The 22,414-nt window shown below is 43.3% G+C and overlaps 1 protein-coding gene and 1 pseudogene across 1 annotated transcript; both read left to right on the forward strand.

The window, feature by feature from the left end:
* Positions 1 to 4,838: 4,838 nt before the first annotated feature.
* On the forward strand, positions 4,839 to 10,556 carry LOC136489472 (F-box/LRR-repeat protein 4-like; annotated as a pseudogene).
* Positions 10,557 to 11,134: 578 nt separating this feature from the next.
* On the forward strand, positions 11,135 to 21,457 carry LOC136487090 (uncharacterized). Its single transcript, XM_066484223.1, has 2 exons — positions 11,135 to 11,323; positions 20,915 to 21,457. The coding sequence occupies exons 1-2, from the start codon at positions 11,135 to 11,137 to the stop codon at positions 21,455 to 21,457; spliced, it is 732 nt and encodes a 243-aa protein (XP_066340320.1).
* The last annotated feature ends 957 nt before the right edge of the window (positions 21,458 to 22,414 follow it).

Here is a 22,414-nt window from a genome sequence, read left to right on the forward strand (position 1 = left end):
CATGGTTTTCGATGGAGAAGACACGGAAGGATAGAGGAGGAGATGGTGAACTTACTGCGAAGGATTGCGGCGGCGTAGAGCAAGCGGAGGCGACGCGGAGCTTGGCACAGTGGACGGCTCGTCGGGGCCACGGACAGCGCGGCGGCGACGATGACGGCGACGGCAACGGCGAGAGAAAGAGGAGAAAAATATAATTTACTACACAAGGGATTTCCCAAACTAGGGGCTCCCCTTACGGTAGTTTTGGTGTGCTTTGCCCAAGAGGTTGGTTGATATATATAGGAAGAAAAACTCCCCACATCCACGTCAACTAGCGATATAGTACTAATTGATGTTGCACCATCCGCCTGCACTAATGAGCCTAAATAAATATTAAAGCCCATTAGTAAATAAATACATGGGCCTTTATGATTTATTAGGATTATTGCACATGGGCTTTGAGCATCGGGAAAAATGAGAGATTTATTATTTTTGGAATTAATTAATTTCATAGATAAAATAATTTTAGAAAAGCCTAGAATTATTATTTAAGCCATGAAAAATACTCCGAGACCTCTGAAAATTGGGGGAAAATTCCCAGAGACACTTTGGAACATGATGAACTCAAATAAAGTATTTGGAGCTCATAAAAATATTGTTGGGAACTTAGAACATAAAGATTAAGGTGAAGGAGATAGGAATTAAATTCCAGAAACAAGCTGGAAAATTCCTAGAGATAGATATTCGTCTCCTAAACATATAAAAAACACACATTTTGCACATAGAAACACGAGGTGCGACCGGCATGAATGCAACAAACATGTTTCTACCTTATGATAAATTTTAAATTAATGAAAATTTTTATTTTCCTATGTTTTCATGTGTACAAAAATTCACAAATAAATCATTTTAACTCTATTTTCAATAGTGGAAATTTTGAGGTGTTACAATTCTACCCCCCTTAAGATGAATCTTGTCCCCGAGATTCGGAAGACGTCGACTAAGAGATAGGGATACTCCGTCTTTGGATTCTTCTTTACTTCATCGTGTAGTTCCATCGTCTTAATAAGGATCCCACTTTACTTTGCATACCTATTGACCTTACTCGAAGTAGTTTGCCTAACTAACTCCAAGATTATGATAGTACCTTGAGAAATTCCTAGGTAACTCCAATTACTAAGCCACATTTCCTTTAGTACTAATTCTCTTCCTTAAAATATCCACCTTCCAATGAAGCCTGATGAATCTCTTGGTCAGAAGGAAATTCTACTACCAATCTTCAAAACATTAGTGATTCTGGTTAAATTGCTCGAACTTGGAATGCAGTTCTTAGTCCTAGCTGTCACCCGAACCTTCTTAGCACAATTCTCCGTTGCTAAGGGCATCGGCCATGACTTTTTGCTTCTCCAAGTGATAGCACTTTTCCAAGTCATAATCAATCTCATTCCAACAAAGATATCACAAGCTCAAGACCAACTTGGTGAGGACGTCCTGTAGATTCTTGTGACCCTCCTATATGTCACTTTTACTTCCAAGAAGATACTCCATAGTGGAGAACTCTAGATGCATGTTAGGTAGTTTAACTCACGCTTCCTTAGTTGACTTAATGAACAAGCCACTTCTTTGGGTACCACCACGCTTCCGTTCCGCAATCTAGAACGTAGGACACATCATCTTGCAAATTCTTCAACTTGGCTACCCTCTTAAGAAAAGATAAACTAGGGGACACCAAGCTTAGCATGTATCTCCATCTAGATGAGCTAACTAATATCAAGACGTTCTGACATCCCAATGATACTCTCGTATATGGCAAGAATAAGAAATCTAAAATTCCTCACGAGCAGAAAAACAATAGCATCGTAAAACAGCTGTAACTCTCATTCTGTTAATCTAATGAAGTAGTAGCTTATACCGTTGGAAAGATTATAAAATTCTCCACAACTTCCTTATAGAACACTTTTCCAAATTCCTCAGTTTTCTTGGTTGAAAATGGTACACAACAGAAACTATTCTGGGTTCCAAACAACACAGATGCATCAGCTTGTGATTTTTGTATCTCTATAACTAAAACAGCTATCAGGGTGATTATTTCGCTCAGAGAAAGATATTGAAGTCTACTATTGTCCAGAATTTTTTCATGATTTTTGATCATCCAAAATTAGAGATATAAGACAAAGAGTGCAGACTGCTCCAAAAAGACAGGATAGGGAAAACAGAAGAAAACCAAGACCCGACTAATTATTTCACTAATCATTATACCTTAGGCCTATAAGTTAAATGAAATTGTGGGGACACCCAATAAAATCATTGCAATCATTACAAAGATGCAAAACAATCATAAGCATAATGACAATTCATCAAGCAATAAAGATGCATACTCAATAATTGACTCAACTTACGATACTATCGTCCTCATTATGCTAGAGGTAACAATCCTAAGACTCTTCTTTAGATTACGCAAGAAGGTGATGATGAGCAGTTCTCAAAGCATATCAAATCAAGGGGTGAAGATGAGAATAAAGACTTTAAAATAAGCATCAAGGTAGAGATAAATAGCAAGGGTAGAGATATAGTAGAGAAGAAAATATCAAGGTTTATAGATTAAGGATTTTTGTAGCAACTTCTAAACCTTAGAACGACCAGTTTCTACTAGGTTTGCGTCCTACAGTCAGCATTGCTCTGATACCACTCTGTAGCACCTGGTTTTAAGAACAAAACCAGATACACACCATATGTGAGCCCAGGAAGTCAAATCTCACATATAGCTACAATTAAGGGTAATATCAAAAGACAATGCTCAAATACATAGCGTATTAGTATAAAGAATATAACCTCAGAATATAGACAATGGAAAGACAACTCCGATCTTCAGGTGAAGACTCCAATTCCATAGGGACTACTGACTGGTTGATCACAAGCATAATTCCTCCAAACTCTAGCAATCTAGTACCCATCTAGGATTTTTCCAAATATTTGAAAAGTAAAGCAAGCGTAAGTACATGTCGTACTCAACAAATATAACATGGGATTCATGAGGCTCAAAAGGCTGACACTGTTTTAACTGTGATTAGCTTTTAATAAGTCATCTTTTAGCAATTGGGTGCCAACAAGTTTATCACAAACCCATAAACACATGATCAGGTAAACATGAATAATGAATAGCATAAATAGTAACCATTAATGAGCATCTTTGTCATTAGTATCATTAGTGTTCATCATCTATTCCGTAAATGTTCCAAGGCCACTCATGACCGTTAGCACGGCTGATATACCAGTTTTACGCTCTGCAGAGGTTGTACACTTTCACTATGAGTCGTGATTTACCCTTTCGCCCGAGGTAGCTAATCTCTTGACCCACTTCCAAGGAAGGTCGGTAGGGTTCACTATGAAGCCTTTCAAAGGTTCGTCTAACAAGTTAGGGCCATTAGATTCACTTGGCAAATAGATGTAGAGCCCCCTTCCCGATGGCACATTGACACACAGCCTATACACATGGGGACAGAGGCCGCACTATACCTGATTCGTCAAGCCATTCTTATGCTAATAAAGGTAACCACTAACAAGCTAGAAAATGTCATCATACTGAGCTAAAGCCAGAGCCATGTAGCCCTCACAGCGGTACTGTAAGTTCTGAATGATCACTTACAGATAAGTCCTTAGGGAGAGGAATCTAGAGCCCCATAAAAACAACCTAATGCTCTAGCCCCCTTGTTCCATGTTGCTAAAAAGCATATTTTAAATGTTTATTGCATATACCATTAGTCAAGTTACAAGATCACGGTCTTTAATTGAGCACTGGCATCATACTACCCAATGCAATACCCCATAGGTAACAAGGCACAAGGTAACAAAACACTAGGAAATTCTTATTGGTAGTCAAGGTAGACACATGCAGTATGAATTAAATGATTAAAGGTGAATAGGTAATAAGGATGGTCCCATGCTATACTTGCCTTAAGTATCAATCCTTCGGTAAGCTTTAATCTTCAACGTTCTTCTTCTTCTTCTTGATCACCACATATATCTCACTGATTAGACGTAATCATAAAGCACCACACAAGCATCCATACAATCATACATGAAGCAAACAATAGATCTAAATTAGAACAGTACACCAAACATAAAATCAAGATGAAAAGTTTGTAAAACGAATCTACGTCTCGCTACGAACACACAGACGCGAAGAGCACACTAACCGAAGCTACGGTTGAAAAGATACAACTAACGAGAGATCTACTCATAAAACCATTAGCTTCATGTGCTTTAATTATATAAAAGCATATATAGGATATTTTATAGGTAATATAAATTAAGTCAAATTTAAGTTTGAATTATAATACTAAAGTGAAACAAATCATATTTTATTTATAAAACCCAGTTGCATAGTTATTATTCAAGGTATGATTTAAACGACGAAATTTCAGAAATAGTAATATGGTAAACACTGTTACTAACGTGTAGATCTTGTCGCTATGAATCTAATGCAACTTGAATGGGTCAAAACAGAGCTAAAACGCAGAAGATATGAAATAAACAAGATTTCCTTTAATAAAATAATAGATTAAATCTAACCATGAATTTTAAAAGTTGAAAACCTACTTAACAGTAGTATTAACATGTAGATTATGAAATTACGAACCTAACGCAAGTTGAACGGATCAAATCGGAGTTAAAACGAAGAAGTTATCGCTAAAACAAATCAGTGGCAAATCTGTAAATAAGGGAAAGCGTATTTTGGATCTAAACTGAAGAAACTACGCTTTTCAAAGAAGAAAACGTAATCTGTGATTGCGCTATGGTCTGTGGGTTGATTTCAGAAAACATTGGGGCTCTTTTGCAAAATTCCCAGACGAAGGGGTATGGATGAATATCTGCCGTCGGATCAGACGCGGGCGGCCGAGATTGGATCAGCGGTGGAAGAGGCGACAGTGGCCGGCCGGAATAGAGAAAATCACGGCGGCGCGCCATGGCCGGCGACGGTGCTCGGTGGCAAAACTCAAAAACGACCCTACGGTGCATGGTTTTTGATGGAGAAGACATGGAAGGATAGAGGGGGAGACAGCGAACTTACTGCGAAGGATTGAGGCGGCGTGGAGCTTGGCACAGCGGATGGCTCATCGGTGGCACGGACAGCGCGGTGGCGACGACGACGGCGACATCAACGGCGAGAGAAAGAGGAGAAAAATATAATTTACTACACGAGGGATTTCCCAAACTAGGGGCTCCCCTTACGGTAGTTTTAGTGTGCTTTGCCCAAGGTGTTGGTTGATATATATAGGAAGAAAAACTCCCCACATCCACGTCAACTAGCGATATGGTACTAATTGATATTGCACCATCCGCCTGCACTAATGGGCCTAAATAAACATTAAAGCCCAATAGTAAATAAATGCATAGGCCTTTATGATTTATTAGGATTATTGCACATGGGCTTTGAGCGTTGGGAAAAATGAGAGATTTATTATTTTCGGAATTAATTAATTTCATAGATAAAATAATTTCAAAAAAGTCTAGAATTATTATTTAAGCCACAAAAAATACTCTGAGACCTCTGAAAATTGGGGGAAAATTCCTAGAGACACTTTGGAACATGATGAACACAAATAAAGATTTGGAGCTCATAAAAATATTGTTGGGAACTTGGAACATAAAGATTAAGGTGAAGGAGGTAGGAATTAAATTCCAGAAAGAAGCTAGAAAATTCCTAGAGATACATATTTGTCTCCTAAACGTATAAAAACACATATTTTGCACATAGAAACACGAGGTGCGACCGGCATGAATGCAACAAACACGTTTCTACCTTATGATAAATTTTAAATTAATGAAAATTTTTATTTTCCTATGTTTTCATGTGCACAAAAATTCACAAATAAATTATTTTAACTCTATTTTCAAAAGTGGCAAATTTTGGGGTGTTACACAAAAGCTCCCCAGCCATAGTATAAAAAGGCATGCTTATGTAAATAGATATGAGTCCAAATATAGAAGTTATTTTGAGGAAAACCCAATACATTCAAAACAAACCTACCAGAGACATGAACGCCCAAATAAAAAAAAACTCTTGTACTAATAAAAAGACTGCACAAATATGCTCTCATTATACTATCTCATGTCTTCTCTTTTGAGTAAGAGAACACCCTAGCAATGGGTCAATCAAAATAGGAGATTTTTTTCATCCCAGGCACATAATTACATGCCACTTTATCTGTGCTACTACCATCTCAACACATAGACACTTATACAAACAAGGCAATCTCAATACATATAAAATATATAGTTGCATGAAAATACAATCATTCTTCTCAACCTATTTATTAAAGGATTAATTAGATCCTTGCCATTACAATTTTTTGGAATTGAAATATGCCAATACAAAGATATCCCCGACCTCTTCTCCTCTTGCATGGCTCAATATTGTTCCATGGCCACAAACATTCTTCTATATGCTAGCAGAGCCCACGCAAGTGCCCATTTATTATAGTGTTTTTCCTCATAGGGTAGATATGCTCATGGTGATCCTACCACAACCTATGGCATATCTCAAATAAGAAATAAATATCGACGATATGCCTACAGCTTCGATCTTAATTTGTAGGGGAATATTTCAAAAATATGCAAAATGGTAATGACATGTACCTAATAAGCCCTTTTGTAAAATCATTGCTCTAAGTAATATAATTATGTGTTAATCCATAAGTTTTCTAATCACAACTTACACGGAAACATGATATCTTATTTTGCTTACTAATCACAAGTCATCTAATGCTCTAATACATAAAACCCTTAGCATGTGTATACATTCACTATAATCCCATTTCAATCTTTGATTAATCCATACCTTGGGACTAGTTGGGATTTGAGGGATAAAGTCCCACGGAAACATGATACCTTCTTTTGTTTACTAATCACAAGGTATCTAACACTCTAATACATAAAACCCTTAGCATGTGTATTGTGTAACACCCTAAAATTTGCCCCTTTTGAAAACAGGATTAAAATGATTTATTTGTAAATTTTGTGCACATGAAATATAGGAAAATAAAATTTTTCATTAAATTAAAATTCATCATAAGGTAGAAACATGTTTGAGCATACATGCCCTTGCATTTGATTTATTTGCGTTGAGTGGTTTTGATTGAGAATTTAAAATGGTTTAAATTGCTTTTGCAAATGAAATTAAAATTGACTTTGAAGTTAAAGAAAAGAAAACTTGAAGATAAAAGAATTTTTAAAGTTGTAAAAATTTATTTTTGAAAACTTACCAAAATTTCTCATCTTTATTGAAAGGTATATTTGAAATAATATTTAAGTTTGGTTTTGATTCAAGGTTCAAATGAATTCAAGACCCATTTGAAAAAGTATTAGGAAAATTAATTTGGAAAAAAGAGAGCAAGCCCTTGCCTTCTGGCCTGGAAGCACAGCAGCCCAGCAGGCCACCGGAGCCCAGCAGCCGGGTCAGCCCGCTCTTCTTTCCTCTTGGGCCGCTCCACCTCTCCTCTCCCACGGCTTGTTTTCCCCCACCTGCATGGGCTGTCTCTGAGCCGGCCCAGTTTCCTCTCCCTTCCCCTCTCCAGCCGGCCCAGTGGCCCCAGCCCAGTCGACACCGCACTCACGCCCGTTTCCCCCTTCCTCTCTCTGGCCGACATCCTGGCCCCTCTCCATCTGTCGCCGACCGCCCGGGCCCGCCCATCTGTTCTGCCTCCTACCTCGGCTCGTCGTCGAAACAATGAGAAGAATGGAAATGAGAACCATGATATGTAAACCAACTAGGATGTCGATTTGTTCTCATTGAATCATGTTTTCTTCTGCAACTGAAGGTGATGATCATCCATTAATATCCTTGGTTGCATCTTGTGCTTCAGTTATTTTCTGAGTTTTCTAAATGATTAGCTGACCAACTTGTGCAATTTCAGGAGACTTAATACTTCAATTGCGAAAGGGTGCAAAAATCTCACTGATCTTGTTCTCAATGAGTGCCATTTACTAACTGATAGAAGCCTTGAATTTGTAGCTCGTAGCTGCAAAAAGTTAGCACGTTTGAACATCAGTGGTTGTCAGAACATGGAATCTGTTGCACTGGAGCACATTGGGCGATGGTGTCCGTAAGTTTCCTTGGTGATAACATGCTATATTGAAATTCTTTGCTTCAGTTAGCACTCCTAGACATTTATTCTCCTTTTTATTAACAGTTCTTTAATGTCAACTTGATGTGCTGTAGTTCAAGTAAATAAACATAATTTTGTAGAGAAGGGACAGGCTAAAGAATATGTTAGGAAATGAACCCATTAATAAGCACAGTTTGGCTGTATATTAAATTTGAAACAGCATATAGGCTATCATAATCTTTGACTGATGGTCAATGTAAATTGTTGCACTTCTACAATTCTTTTCCTGTTTAGGTGCATTTTTAGCTATATTGATAACTTCTGTTGCAACAACAGTATATGATTTGTGGTCCTATGCAAACAGGGGCCTTTTGGAGCTCTCTCTAATTTTCTGCCCCAGGATCCAAAACAGTGCATTTCTGGAGATTGGTAGAGGCTGCTCCCTTCTCAGGACTCTTTATTTGGTTGACTGTTCAAGAATAAGTGATAGTGCCTTGTCCCACATAGCTCAAAGGCTGCAAGAACTTAAGAGAACTTTCTATTCGGCATGGTTATGAGGTACTTGATTTCCATTGGTTTACTGGAAGCCTAGCATGCATGGAGATGGATAGCTGCATTTCCCTTGCAGTCTATATTTGGTTGTGTTCAGTTTGGAACTTTAAATGATTTTTTTATGTTTGTATTCATAGTTTATGCATTTGGTATGCAGGTAGGAGAGAGAGCATTGATGTCTATTGCTGAGAATTGTAAATCACTTAGAGAGTTAACGCTCCAGTTTTGTGAGAGGTAAATATAATGTATGATGTGATGTGCCTTATTTAACTTGGTATTCCAATCTGTATTGCCCTCTTTATTTTGAATTGTGAATCTTCAAGTTATTTTTTTCAGGGTATCTGATGCAGGGCTGTCTGCAATCGCGGAAAACTGCCCTCTTCATAAGTTAAACTTGTGTGGGTGCCAGCTAATCACTGATAGCGGGTTGACTGCAATTGCCAGAGGATGCCCTGATCTAGTCTTCCTAGATATAAGTGTTCTTCGGGTATGTATTTAAATATGATGCTGCATTCCTTATTTGAAAACTGTCCAAAATTTGAGTAAACAGAAAAATCCTCACTGCTTCACTTTACTTTGAGTACATTTTCTATCCTGAGATAGGATAAACATTTTTGTATTTTGAGTAAGAAAGCTACCTCCATTTTGCCTCAAAGAAGAACACTTGAAGCACATTTCACAGCACTAGAAAAGGTTGAACCCACATGTTTTATATCTAGGCTCTGGTATGCAGTAAGGCATACATATAGTAATTTGGCTATATTCTATAGGGAATCAATAAGTTCAATTGATATATGTAAATAACGAATGTGAAGATTTCGGGAACACAAAAGGATTTTTATCCCTGTCATAATACGATAAGAGTTGATAAAGCTGTGCAAATACAAAGTTTGGCAGCAAATGAATTCTTAATACCATCTTGCATGCAACGGATCAGCAACCTAGTCAGTAAGTCTAGGTGTTTAAAACTGGCTACCTGAAACCTGTCATTTTAAAAGAACCAGCCCCACCTTGTGATAAATTTCTGTATTCTTCATCAAAGAGGGTAGAAGGTAATGGAATTATCTTTGATTCTGCTGTTAGCTTCATAAACAGTTCTCTGCTGTCCATCCATAAGGAAACATGCTTTTATTTGCTCTGTATAAATCATAGTCACAAAGTTCCCAAGTCGATGGGGGTCAAGGAACGTGGTACTCTACTTGCGAGAGGTTTTACATGGCGGGGTTAAAAAAAAACCTTGTCTACCCGGGTCGGGGATGGCATTCGATCCTGTTTTCTATGACTATGGTATAAATAACAAGCGGGGCATGCTAGTTCCTTTGTCTGATGACTTCTCATCTTGCTTCAACATACAGATCATAAGTGACATAGCGCTTGCTGAGATAGGTGATGGTTGCCCTAAGCTCAAAGAAATCGTGCTCTCCCACTGCCCAGAAGTCACCAACGTCGGTCTGGAGCACCTTGTCAGAGGGTGCCTGCAGCTGGAGTCCTGCCAGATGGTCTACTGCCGGCGAATCACCAGCTCTGGGGTAGCCAAGGTTTTCATTTTCGGAAATTAAAATTTATCGGGGGTCACAGATAAAGAGGATAAACATGATATATCGGAAATATCGGAGCAAATTCAAATAAAATTTAATTTGAATTTAAGTAAATTTAAATAAATTTAAACAAATTTTTTACGAAAAAGATAGATATTTCCTTATGGGCACCTACGGATAAAGAGGATATATCGGAAATATCAGGAGATTTCGGCCGATATTGGAAACCATGGGGGTAGCAACCATCGTCTCGGGCTGCACCAGGCTGAAGAAGCTCCTCGTGGAGGAGTGGAAGGTGAGCGAGAGGACCCGGCGGAGAGCGGGACCTGTCTTGTCGTTCCTCTGCACCGGGCTTTAGGTTCAGAAGAAGGGAAATAAATCTGTGCAGTATCAACTCCTTTTATACCCAGAAGGCTTTAGGTTCTGCACCGGGCCGATATTGGAAACCACGGGGGTTCACAAGTGTTGCACAGAACAAAATGTTGTACCAACTGTTGCATCAAAAGTGATGACCAAATAAAGATCATTTGAATAAACTGGCAAGAGCTTCATCAAAAGCCTGGTAGGATCTTCTCCAAAACTACAAGTATTTTGACCAGCCAGGATGCTTGCCTTATTCCAGTGGCCAAGGAAATACCTTGCTGCTTCTGTTAGCCTGTTTCTGATCACTCTTGGAATAGCTTTGGCCTGCAATATTCCGAACGGGTTGCCGTCTATGGCATTGGCATCTGGAATCACTTGCTGTCTTTCACTGCCCAAAGACATTTTCATCATCAGGTAAAACCAAACGAGACGTCTCTTGCAGCTGCAAGGAACGCATGGATTCTTTGCTGCTTCGCCCCTACGCTGTCGGCGACTTTGTTGACGCCCATGTCGAGGCATCTATAAAGTGTACGTCCTCCATCTCGGCGTCAAGTAGAATCGTCAGCAGGTACAATACAATACAAGCACGCGGCGATGGCGAAAGGTGGCAGTGGCGGCGGCGGCGACGTCGAGCCAGCGACAAGCGTGGCCGGCAGCATGTGCGATCGGTTCTTGACGTTCCTGGCCAAGAACCTGCCGGTGAGCAGGATGAAGAGCATCGGCGAGGGCCCAAGGAACAACGGCGCCGGTGCCGGCCACCCTCCGCCGACGAAGGGAGGAGATCACTACTAGAAACAGAGACTTTGCTGAGTGCAAAATTCTTTGTCGAGTGTTAAAAATCGGGCACTCGGCAAAGTCCTTATTTGCCGAGTGCTGCACTCGGCAAAGATTTCTTTGCCGAGTGCCGGGCACTCGCCAAAAAAATACACTCGCCAAAAAAATACACTGGGCAAAGGACTTCTTTGCCGAGTGCCAGACTCTCGGCAAAAGCGCTGCACTCGGCATAGGCTGCCCCGCGTTACAGTGTTCGGCCACGTCCTTCTTTGTCGAGTGCCGGCTGTTAGGCACTCGGCAAAGATTTAATTTTTTTTAAAAAAAAATCTTTCCCGAGTGTCCCAGCTCTGGCACTCGGCAAAGATCTAATTTTTTTAATGTATTTGCCGAGTGCCCTGTGAAGGCACTCGGCAAAGAGGAAATTTTTAAAAAAAAATTCAAAACCTCTTTACCGAGTGCCTTATTCATGGCACTCGGCAAAGACCCCCTTTGCCGAGTGCCATGCCCCGGCACTCGGTAATTTTTTTTTGTTTTTGTTTTTGGCCTCCAAATTTTTTGTGCAGCCCTTTTAAAGCACCAGAAACTCCTAGTTAGAATTTGGAGATTTTTTATAGCTTTTTGATATATTTAGTTACTTTATTTCTTTTACTTGAATTTTTTCGAAAAATATAATTTTGAACTGCACGTGGTACGAATAATGGAATTTAGTGATTCAAAAAATGATAGTCATGTTACTGAGTGTAGTGTGAGGCCGTATCCAGGAACGGACCCGAAATTTCGGACATCTTGTTCACGAAACATGACCGCGAACTTGCGTGCGAAGTGCTTTTAAATTCTATAAAAAGCAAACGAAGTCCGAAATCATGAAACTTGTTGAGGTGTCGTGATATCATATGTGGAGGCTATGATAAAAATTTCAGAAGATTTCGTGCACGTTGTCACGTACGATGCTATAATAAAAATTTCAGAAGATTCTAACTAGGAGTTCCTGGTGCTTTAAAAAGGCTGCACAAAAAATTTGGAGGTCAAAAATAAAAAAAAACTTTGCCGAGTGCCAGGGCATGGCACTCGGCAAAGGGGGTCTTTGGCGAGTGCCACGAATAAGGCACTCGGCAAAGAGGGTTTTGAATTTTTTTAAAAAATTTCCTCTTTGCCGAGTGCCTTCACAGGGCACTCGGCAAAGACATTTAAAAAAAATAAATCTTTGCCGAGTGCCGTGCCAGGGGCACTCGGCAAAGTATTTTTTTTTAAAAAAGACATTTTAAAAAAAAATAAATAAATCTTTGTCGAGTGCCGTGCGAGGGGCACTCGGCAAAGTATTTTTCAAAAAAAAATTGCCGAGTGCCAGATCTGGGACACTCAGCAAAGAAATTTAAAAAAAATTAAATCTTTACCGAGTGCCAGATCTGGGACACTCGGCAAAGAATTTTTTTAAAAAAAAATTAAATCTTTGCCGAGTGCCACCCTGATCCGGCACTCGGCAAAGGGCGGTTGGGGGACTTAAGCAAATTCGGCGGGCCGGGCAGTCAAACAGACAGCCAGCCAACCCCCGCGCCCACGCCCGCGCCGCCTCTGCCCCTGCGCCGTGCGCCGCGCCCACGCCGCCACCTCCCGCGCTGCCCGTGCCCTGCCCCTGGCCGCCCCAGGCCGGCCCAGCCCCTGGCCGCGCCCGTGCCCGACCCCGTTCCCGACTCTGACGACCCTGACTCCGACCCCGACACCGCCCGCCCCTACCCCCGGCGCCCGTCAGGTATGCCTTCTCTCTTGTTGTTGTCGTGGTAATGATAGTTGTAGTAGTATTAGTTGTACTAGTAGTGCTAGTGGTAGTAGTAGTATTAGAAGTAGTGGTAGTAGTAGTACAACTAGTGGTAGTAGTAGTAGTAGTAGAATTAGTGGTAGTAGTAGTAGAAGTAGTGGTAGTAGTAGTAGTAGTAGTAGTAGTAGTAGTAGTAGTAGTAGTAGTAGTAGTAGAACTAGTGGTAGTAGAACTAGTGGTAGTAGTTGTAGCAATAGTGGTGGTAGTAGTAGTAGAACTAGTGGTAGTAGTAGTAGCAATAGTAGAAGTAGTAGTAGAAGTAGTGGTACTACTTGGATATATTCTTCTGCATGGATTGATATCCAAATTACATGGCTTCTCTTGAGACATATGTGCTTGTCGGCCATCGTGCCGCTGTTTTTTGCAGGTTTTGGAAACCTCACCATGCAGGGGAGGTTCTGCTGAATTTTTTTTAAATGACAGTATTTTGTTCCATTTTTTGTAGAGAAGAGCCCGTCGGAGCCGAGTCGGAGTTCCCATCGCCATGCCGGTCTACCTACACCGCGCCGCCTTGCCACTGCACCGACCCACAATGGCCCCGCTAGCCTGACTCTGCCGCCACCCTAGGTATAACCCCTCTTTCCATATCATGGTCGTAGATCGCGTAACCCAGTTAGGCATCTCCCGTTCAAAAGAGATATGGTTGGAGGTATGCAGATCTTTGCATATCTATGACCGTATCTGTTTTGGATTGTCCATGCTTTTTGGACAGCCCGCGGATACGTAGATGGGTTAGTTTCCATGGTCTGCTCCGGTCCGAGACAGAGTTTCGGCATCACCTCCCTGTTGTCCTCCGGATATGCACTCTTCTTTGGCAGGACGTGTATCTGGAGAACAGCGGGGAGGTGCTGCCAAAATTCTATCTCGGATAGGAGTAGAGCATCGAAACTAACCTCATCTACGCATCTGCGGGTGGGATTAGGACCTATCCTCACCTATTAGATAGTAGGAACACCATGTAGATGCAATTGATGGTTACATTACTCACTGATACATATGTTAGAGGATGGATGACCGTCAGTGGATGTACACGGGCTGGAGAAGTCAGAGTGATTACACCATGGAATGAATGAACAAGACCGATGCTTTCTTGAACAGTGCATTTGGCAAGGCTGCTAAAGGACATTGCCTAGTTTTGTGTCCCTGCAGCAAATGTGGAAACAGGAGGAAGGTAAACAAGGTGGAAATGGGTAAACATCTTGTGAAGAATGGATTTACGCCAGACTACACCCTGTGGGTCCACCATGGTGAAGCCCATCGTATGAGAGAGGAGGTGGTGAGACCACGGGTGGAGGCTTTTGATGCTGATGTCAGGGTAGCAGACATGTTAGATGACTTTCACCAAGGACAGTTTGATGAGGGACATGAGAAGGAGGAGATGGAGGCAGCCGCACAGGCGTTCTATGACATGATGGACTCGGCACAGAAACCCCTTCATGATCAGTCAACGGTGTTTCAACAGAATGCCATTGGACGCTTAATGGTGTTGAAGTCTGAGTTAAACTTGAGTCGACCTGGCTTCGATAAGATGTTGGCCGTGATTGGCACCCTGCTTTCGGAGGGCCACATTCTGCCAAAGAGCATGTACGAGTCACAGAAACTCCTTCGAGCACTTAAGATGTCGTATGAGCAGATACATGCTTGTAAGAAGGGGTGCATCCTATTTAGGAAAGAACACGAGCATGCAAAGTTCTGTCCAAAGTGTAAATCCTCCAAGTACCTGGAGGTAGACTCTGATGATGGCCAGAAGAGGCAACTTACGATCTTCGTAAAAATCCTACGGTACCTTCCCTCCCTACCGAGGATCCAACGACTATACATGACCGAGGAATCCGCGAAACAGATGACATGGCACAAAAGTGGCAAATGGTATAATCCTGACAAGATGGTACATCCATCCGATGGTGAAGCTTGGATCCACTTTAATGATAAACATCGTGACAAAGCAAATGAGGCTCGTAATGTACGTGTCGCGCTGGCAACAGATGGGTTCAATACTTATGGAATGATGGCTGCCCCATACACATATTGGCCCATCTTTGTTATCCCCCTTAATCTCCCCCCCCCCCCGGTGTCTCCTTTCAACGACATAACGTATTCTTGTCGTTGATAATTCCTAGACACCCAGGGAGTAATATGGGTGTATTCATGGAGCCCGTGTTTGATGAATTGGTCCGTGCTTGGGACGAAGGGGTATGGACATACGATCGAGCTACAAAGACAACCTTCAAAATGCATGTTTGGTACCACTACTCCCTGCATGACTTCCTGGCGTATGAGTTATTCTACGCCTAGTGTGTTCACGGGAAGTTCCCATGCCCAATATGCAAGGAAGGTGTGAGGTTCATTTGGTTGCATAAGGGTGGCAAGTATTCGTCGTTCGACAGACATCGTCAATTCCTACCTCTTGACCATCCATTCAGACAAGACATCAAGAACTTTACGAAAGGTGTCAAAGTGACAAACCCTGCACCATGGATGATGACTGGTGCTGAGGTTCATGCTCAGATAGATGCTCTCGTGCCTAATGAAGAAGGTGGTTTTGTGGGATATGGTGAGCAACATATGTGGACTCATATCTCGGGCATGACGAGGCTCCCCTATTTCGATGACCTTCTTCTGCCACGTAACATTGATGTAATGCACACTGAAAAGAATGTCGCCGAGGCACTTTGGGCAACACTCATGGACACTGAAAAGTCTAAGGACAACCCTAAGGCTAGAGTGGACCTGGCAACGTTGTGCGATAGACCAAATCAAGAGATGCAGCCTCCTAGTCATGGTAAGACCTGGAGATGGCCTAAGGCCGATTTCGTCTTGAAAAAGGACCAAAGGAGGGAAGTACTTGAATGGATCAAGACGCTAATGTTCCCTGATGGGTATGCAGTGAATCTAAAGAGGGGAGTGAACTTAGGCACTCTATGAGTAAATGGGATGAAGAGTCATGACTACCACATATGGATTGAGCGGCTTCTTCCGGCGATGGTTTGAGGCTATGTCCCGGAGCATGTCTGGCAAGTGCTGGCAGAGTTGAGCTACTTATTCCGCCAGCTTTGTGCCAAGGAGCTCTCTCGGACCGTCATTGATGACTTCGAAAAAACGGCACCCGTGTTGCTCTGTAAGTTGGAGAAGATCTTTCGACTCGGCTTCTTCTTGTCGATGCAGCATTTGATTGTGCACCTCCCATATGAGGCACGGATGGGGGGGCGTGCAGAACCATTGGTGCTATCCAATCAAGAGATGTCTGAAGACTCTTCGCAAAAAATGTAGAAATAAAGCCAAAATTGAGGCTTTCATTGCAGAGGCATACGTTCTAGAGGACGTGTCGAACTTCACAGAGAAATACTACACTGAGAACCTTCCTAGCGTTTATAATCCACCCCCTCGTTACAATGCTGGTGAAAATGAATCGAACCTCAGCCTTTTCCAAGGGCAACTCGGAAGCGCAAGTGCATCGACCACTAAGCAATTGAAAAATAAAGAGTGGCGCAGTATCATGCTATATGTGTTGACCAACCTTGTCGAGGTGCAACCGTTCATTGGGTAAGTTCTGAACGAACTTGTTTCATTTCGCCGTATGTCCTTGTTTCTTTGTCCAACCCCCCTTGTTTCTCATTGGTACAGGGAATTTCTTCGTCAATCCTGGCATGGATCAAGGCAATCTACCTCGCAAGAAAATGATACCCTTCTTTCACGGGGTGCGGGACCAGGGAGCCCCGATTTCATTTGTTGGTTCAAACAGAAAGCCCAAACTGATGTGTCTATAAGTGATGAGCTGAGACAGGCTGCAAACGGCTGTGCCATTAGAGTCAAGTCATTTACCGGTTATGACGTGAATGGATATCGTTTTCACACAGCAAGCTACGAGCAAAGTCGGTCCAATCAAAAAACCACAAACAGCGGAGTTGTTACATCCGGCACTGATGGACTCGACTATTATGGAAGAATTGAAGAAATCTATGAACTATCATTCTATGGTTCCAAACCTCTTACTCCTGTCATATTCAAATGCCACTGGTTTCATCCTGGAGTAACGAGACGGACCCCTAAGCTTGGGCTAGTCGAGATTCGATAGGATTCCGTCTATCCAGGAAAAGATGTCTATATTGTGGCTCAACAGGCCATCCAGGTTTATTATACGTCATAAGCATGTAAAGACACCGAGCATCTTAAGGGTTGGTCTATTGTGCACAAGGTATCGCCACACGGTAAACTACCTGTCCCAAACGATGAAGATTACAACTTCAACCCAAACACATATGATGGAGAGTTCTATCAAGAAGAGGGACTACAAGGAAGGTTTGACATAGACTTAACCGAAGAGATAGGAATAGAAGTAGACAATGAAAGGGATGATGACGAGGACGCTGGAGACGAGGTGCAAAATCTGAAGGACATACAAATGCTTGAGCGATTACGTTTAGGCAATGACAATGAAGACAACATTCCTCCTTCGGATAGTGTTGATGAGTTGGACAATGTTGATAGTGATGACGAGACCTATGATCCAGCTAATCTCAATCATGAAGATTATTTCTAATACATGTAATACTATGTTTTTTGTAATTATGTTTTGTTCATTTTTGCAAATATTTCTAATACATGTATTACTATGTTTTTTGTAATTATGTTTTGTTCATTTTTTCACCTATTTCTAATTACGTCTTGTTTTTCTTTTTTGTTGCAGGTGATTGAACAAAGATGGCGGGTGACCGTCATAGGTCCATGAACTCGATATACCAAAGACTACGCTGGCTGCAGGAGGAGGCGGAGGGGGCGGCGGAGGGATCAGACAGGAGGAGGAGGAGGACTGCCAGACGTAGGAGGGGGTCGTCTCCTCCCACGCCGTGTGAGGAGGAGCCGGAGGAGGAGGTGGCACCCATGGACGAGTCGGACGATGAGCTGGTTCGGCAGACGGACGAGGAGGAGGGGCCGCACGAGGACGACGAGTTGGAGGCTGTAGGCACGGGTTTCGCTTCCTCCGACTCCTCTTCGAGTGTCTACTTGCGAGGTCCCAAGAGCCTCTCACATGTTTCGCTTCCTCACCAGCGCCCAGTGATTCACCCCGAAGGGCAAAAATAAGTAACTTTATATGTTATCACCACTACTTCATATGATATGATGAAAAAAAACTAATAATTTTTCTTAATCACTTGTGTAGGAACTGGGTGGTTGTGTCGGGTGGTAGCGCACGGCTAGTCAACGGCATCCTGGATCTTCCGTGCAGGCAACACTTCCCCGGCATTGTCACGTATGCATCGAAGACAGAGCCGGCCTACTCGTTTGACCACTACGCCGTCGCCATCGATGCGGACTACCCCAACAAGGCAGCGCGGGTGAAGGCAGAGCTTTGGGTAAGTCTTCCTCGCACAACATTGCTCAATATGTCGCATTCATTGGACTTTTCTTGAAATAATGAATGGATACATCGCTTTTGTATGCAGACTTATTACAGATGCGAGGAGGGATTTGAGGCCAGGGCGGAGCAGGTGACTACCAAAGCCTGTAAAAAACTCGTCTTCGACAAGCATCATGAGGTGCGCATCTAGGCCATCGTAACCTACTATGGGTCGAAGCTTGGAGAGAGGAAAACCAAGAAAGACGCAAGAGAGATGCAGCTGACCCAAGAGCAGTACCTTGAGGTAAATGAAGGACATCAATATTGATTCGTTTTGAGATTAAGTTGGTTTAATTTGATCTTCTTATATGTCCAATACTTGATGACGTGTAGATGATTCCCTGGTAGTGCCAAGCGTATCCCGAGTGCTGGACGATGATGGTGGACAGGTGGTTCACGGAGGAGTACCTCAAGATGCATAGGGATGCCCGGGACTGTCATTTGCAGATGCAAGGTCTAGCACATCATCAAGGCAGCCGCAGCCTCGCCGGATACAAACAAGCTTGGGTACGCGGATTCATTTATCTATTGTGACGCTCAGTTCTGCCTGATTTCTAATCATCGTGCTATCTTTCTCCTAGTCGACATCACATAGTGGCCAGGCTTGCTCAGACTTCTAGGCATGGTGTATGGCCCACAAGGGCAAGGCGACGTCCGATGTCTCCTTCAACCTAGAGGACCCACCCGAGGCATACACGAACCCGAGCGTCCACTCCCGCATCAGTGAGTACACTGAGGTGGCGAGGTCGCTCCATGGGTCAGACCACGATCCGAGCACCCAGGACTTCGATGGAGAGGCCGTCATGAGGGCAGAGCAAGGCAAGAAGCATGGGCGGTTCTGGCTTGGCGACGGCGTCATCGACACGGCCTCTACTCCCTCTCTCTCCCAGATCCGAGCACGAGCGAGAGCCCGGCCATTCGCACACGGCCGACCGCTGCACAGCACCGGGTCGACGCACTCGAGGTTATTCATGTTTTACTCGTCACACATTGATCTTTACACACCTTAATTAGCTTTGCATTACTGAAACATTGGAGTGAAATATTGCAGGCCCGGCTAGAATAAGAAATGAGGCAACATCTGGAGCTGGAGGCCGGGCACCAGAGGATGGCGGCCCAGCTGGAGGCCTAGCGGGCCGAGCGGGAGGCCGAGCGGGCCGAGCGGCAGGCCCAGGCGTAGAGGCTGACGGACATTACGGAGTTCCTACAAGGACTTGGGCAACGTGTGGGCTTCTCTCTGCCACCTTGGCTATTGGTTCCACCTCTACCTCCGTGTCCTGCAGCTACAGCTACTCCCGTGAGTATGAAAGTTTTTTACTTTCGCTTGTGCTTTGCTTGTATGGCCTCTACCTTCCTAGATTAGTTATCCAAATAATCTTATCTCACATGCAATCTTTTCTCCTTTGTGCAGTCTCTATCTAACGGTGGTTCAAATAATCCACCTCATGCACCTCCGAATGATGGAGCTGGGCCTTCACCACAGTCGCCTTGGCCGAGATGAGTGCACGTTGTATTTTTTTTCATTTGTTGTTCACTTTGTGATATACTTATGAACTTGTGGACTTTGATGGTCTTCTGGATTTATTTGGATGGACTTGAGCATTTATTATTATATATGTGATATATATTGTGATGGATGTGATATGTGCGGATGGATGTATGGATGGATGAGATATATATGTGATGGATGAGATATATATGTGATATAAGTTTGTATGAATTTATTTGTCACGATGGAATGTAAAAAAAAATTAAAAATTACAGTTTTGGGTCACTTTGCCGAGTGTTGCACTCGGCAAAGGACCCCTTTGTCGAGTGCAATGATTACAGCACTCGGCAAAGCTGGAAAAATGGGCGTCCAGAAAACTATTTTTCCAGCTTTGCCGAGTGTTGTGACCATGGCACTCGGCAAAGAATTTTTTTTTAAAAAAAATTCAAACTTTGCCGAGTGCCGGACAGAGGGCACTCGGCAAAGAAATTTAAAAAAAATAAAAACTCTTTGCCGAGTGCCTACAGGGTTAGCACTCGGCAAAGAATTTTTTTTTTTAAAAAATAAAAAATCTTTGCCGAGTGCCTGATGGGTTGGCACTCGGCAAAGAATTTTTTTTAAAAAAAAATAAAAAATCTTTGCCGAGTGCCTGCAGGGTTGGCACTCGGCAAAGTGACCGTCAACGGGACCGGCGTCGTGACGGTCCTTTTCTTTGCCGAGTATCCCCGGGGCACTCGGAGTGCCCGATAAAAGACACTTGACAAAGAGGCATTTGCCGATCAATTTTTTGCCGTGTGTTCTTTGCCGAGTGCTGCACTCGGCAAAGGCTTTGCCGAGTGCAATCTGACCTTTGCCGAGTGCCTCAGGCACTCGACAAAGAACCTGAATCCAGTAGTGGATGACGGTGGCGTGGAAGAAGACGAGTTCGCCATTCCCATCGAGAGGGCCGAGTTCGACTTCCAGTTGAGCGGCCATGACCATGGAGGGCACAGCAGCATCGTCGCGACGACCATCCTGGAAGAGAGCGCCGCGACGACGACGACGAGGGATGTTCCTGATGAGCAGAAGGACGGAGCTGCTGCTGCGGCCGCCGCTGCTGCCGACGGCACGGCAGCGCCAGTAGTGCCGGCGGCGGAGGAGACGAAAGTGAGGAGGACGGTGACGATCAAGGAGGACCATGCTGCACAAGAGGCTGGCGGCAGCGGCGGTGCCTCGTCGACGGCGACGGTGGAGAGGAAGAAGTCGGTGTTCAGGAAGCAGCAGGCGTCGTCGGTCGCGGGAGGGGAGGAGCAGGGCGGTGCCCGCGTGCCGAAGCGGAGCGGGCTCCGGCCACGGATGCCGCAGGTGCCGAGGGTGCCGTCCAACATCAACGAGCGGTCCTCCACCTTCATCGAGGAGCGCAAGAAGAGCTTCGGCGGCAAGCCGGCGCCGGAGAAGTGAACGGACGACTACGTACGTATTGCCGGAGCACCGCAGCCGTTGCCGGTGCAATGCTGCCGCACCATATGTCCATATGTGAGTGTGCAGTGTACGTACGATTCGTGTGTATGGGTTTGATGTATTGTGATTGCTCGCGAATCGTGTCCAAGGATGGTCTCGATCTTAACCACACTGTGTACGGGTTTTCAACTTTAGATCAATTGGCTGGACCCAAAATTTACTAAAATGAATTAGAACATCAAGCCACCGAGTAACTCCAAGAGATTCATAAAAATCACTTGCTACTGAACTTGACTTTATATCAATTTAACAAAACAAAGAGAGCTCAATGTATCAAGTTCTTGCTTGTAGGGAGTTGAGATTCATAAAATTCACTTGCTAATAGACTATTGACTTTATATCAAATTAACAAAACAAAGAGAGCTCAATCTATCAAGTTCTTAGCTTTTGTTAGGGCGTTCCTTTTTAAAGAACTCAGAGGAGTTTGGGGAAGCACCGAGCCCTAGCTTGTCCGCGGTGTTGTACGTGTTAATTGTGTGGAAGAGCTCCACACATGGCCTTTACATATATATACCAGTGCTCTACCTCTAGATTGGATCAGCCAAGGATGTTTGTTACAAGAGATATCATATATATCTAAACAATACCGCGTGGCTTTGTTTGCACAACATAATCAGTGTAATACGCCGAATGATCGAATTGCACACTGAAATCTACGGTAGTCATGTTGTACTCGTCCGTGTGGTGACCCCTTTGGTACTCTAACCCACTTGCACCGAAAAAGATGGATCTAAAATGCTTTGTAGTCTATAGCTCCCAGATCTTTTCTATGAATCCATAGTTTGTCTACAAATTGTTTTCGTTGTCGTAAGCTTCAATTTGGACACCGTTGTTTTGGTTGGCACTCTTCTCATCTTGTTTTCTTGTGCGGAATGGACAATCTTAATTAGTTCTGAC

The sequence above is a fragment of the Miscanthus floridulus genome, chromosome 10, assembly GCF_019320115.1.
Source record: "Miscanthus floridulus cultivar M001 chromosome 10, ASM1932011v1, whole genome shotgun sequence".
NCBI classification, from domain to species: Eukaryota; Viridiplantae; Streptophyta; class Magnoliopsida; order Poales; family Poaceae; genus Miscanthus; species Miscanthus floridulus.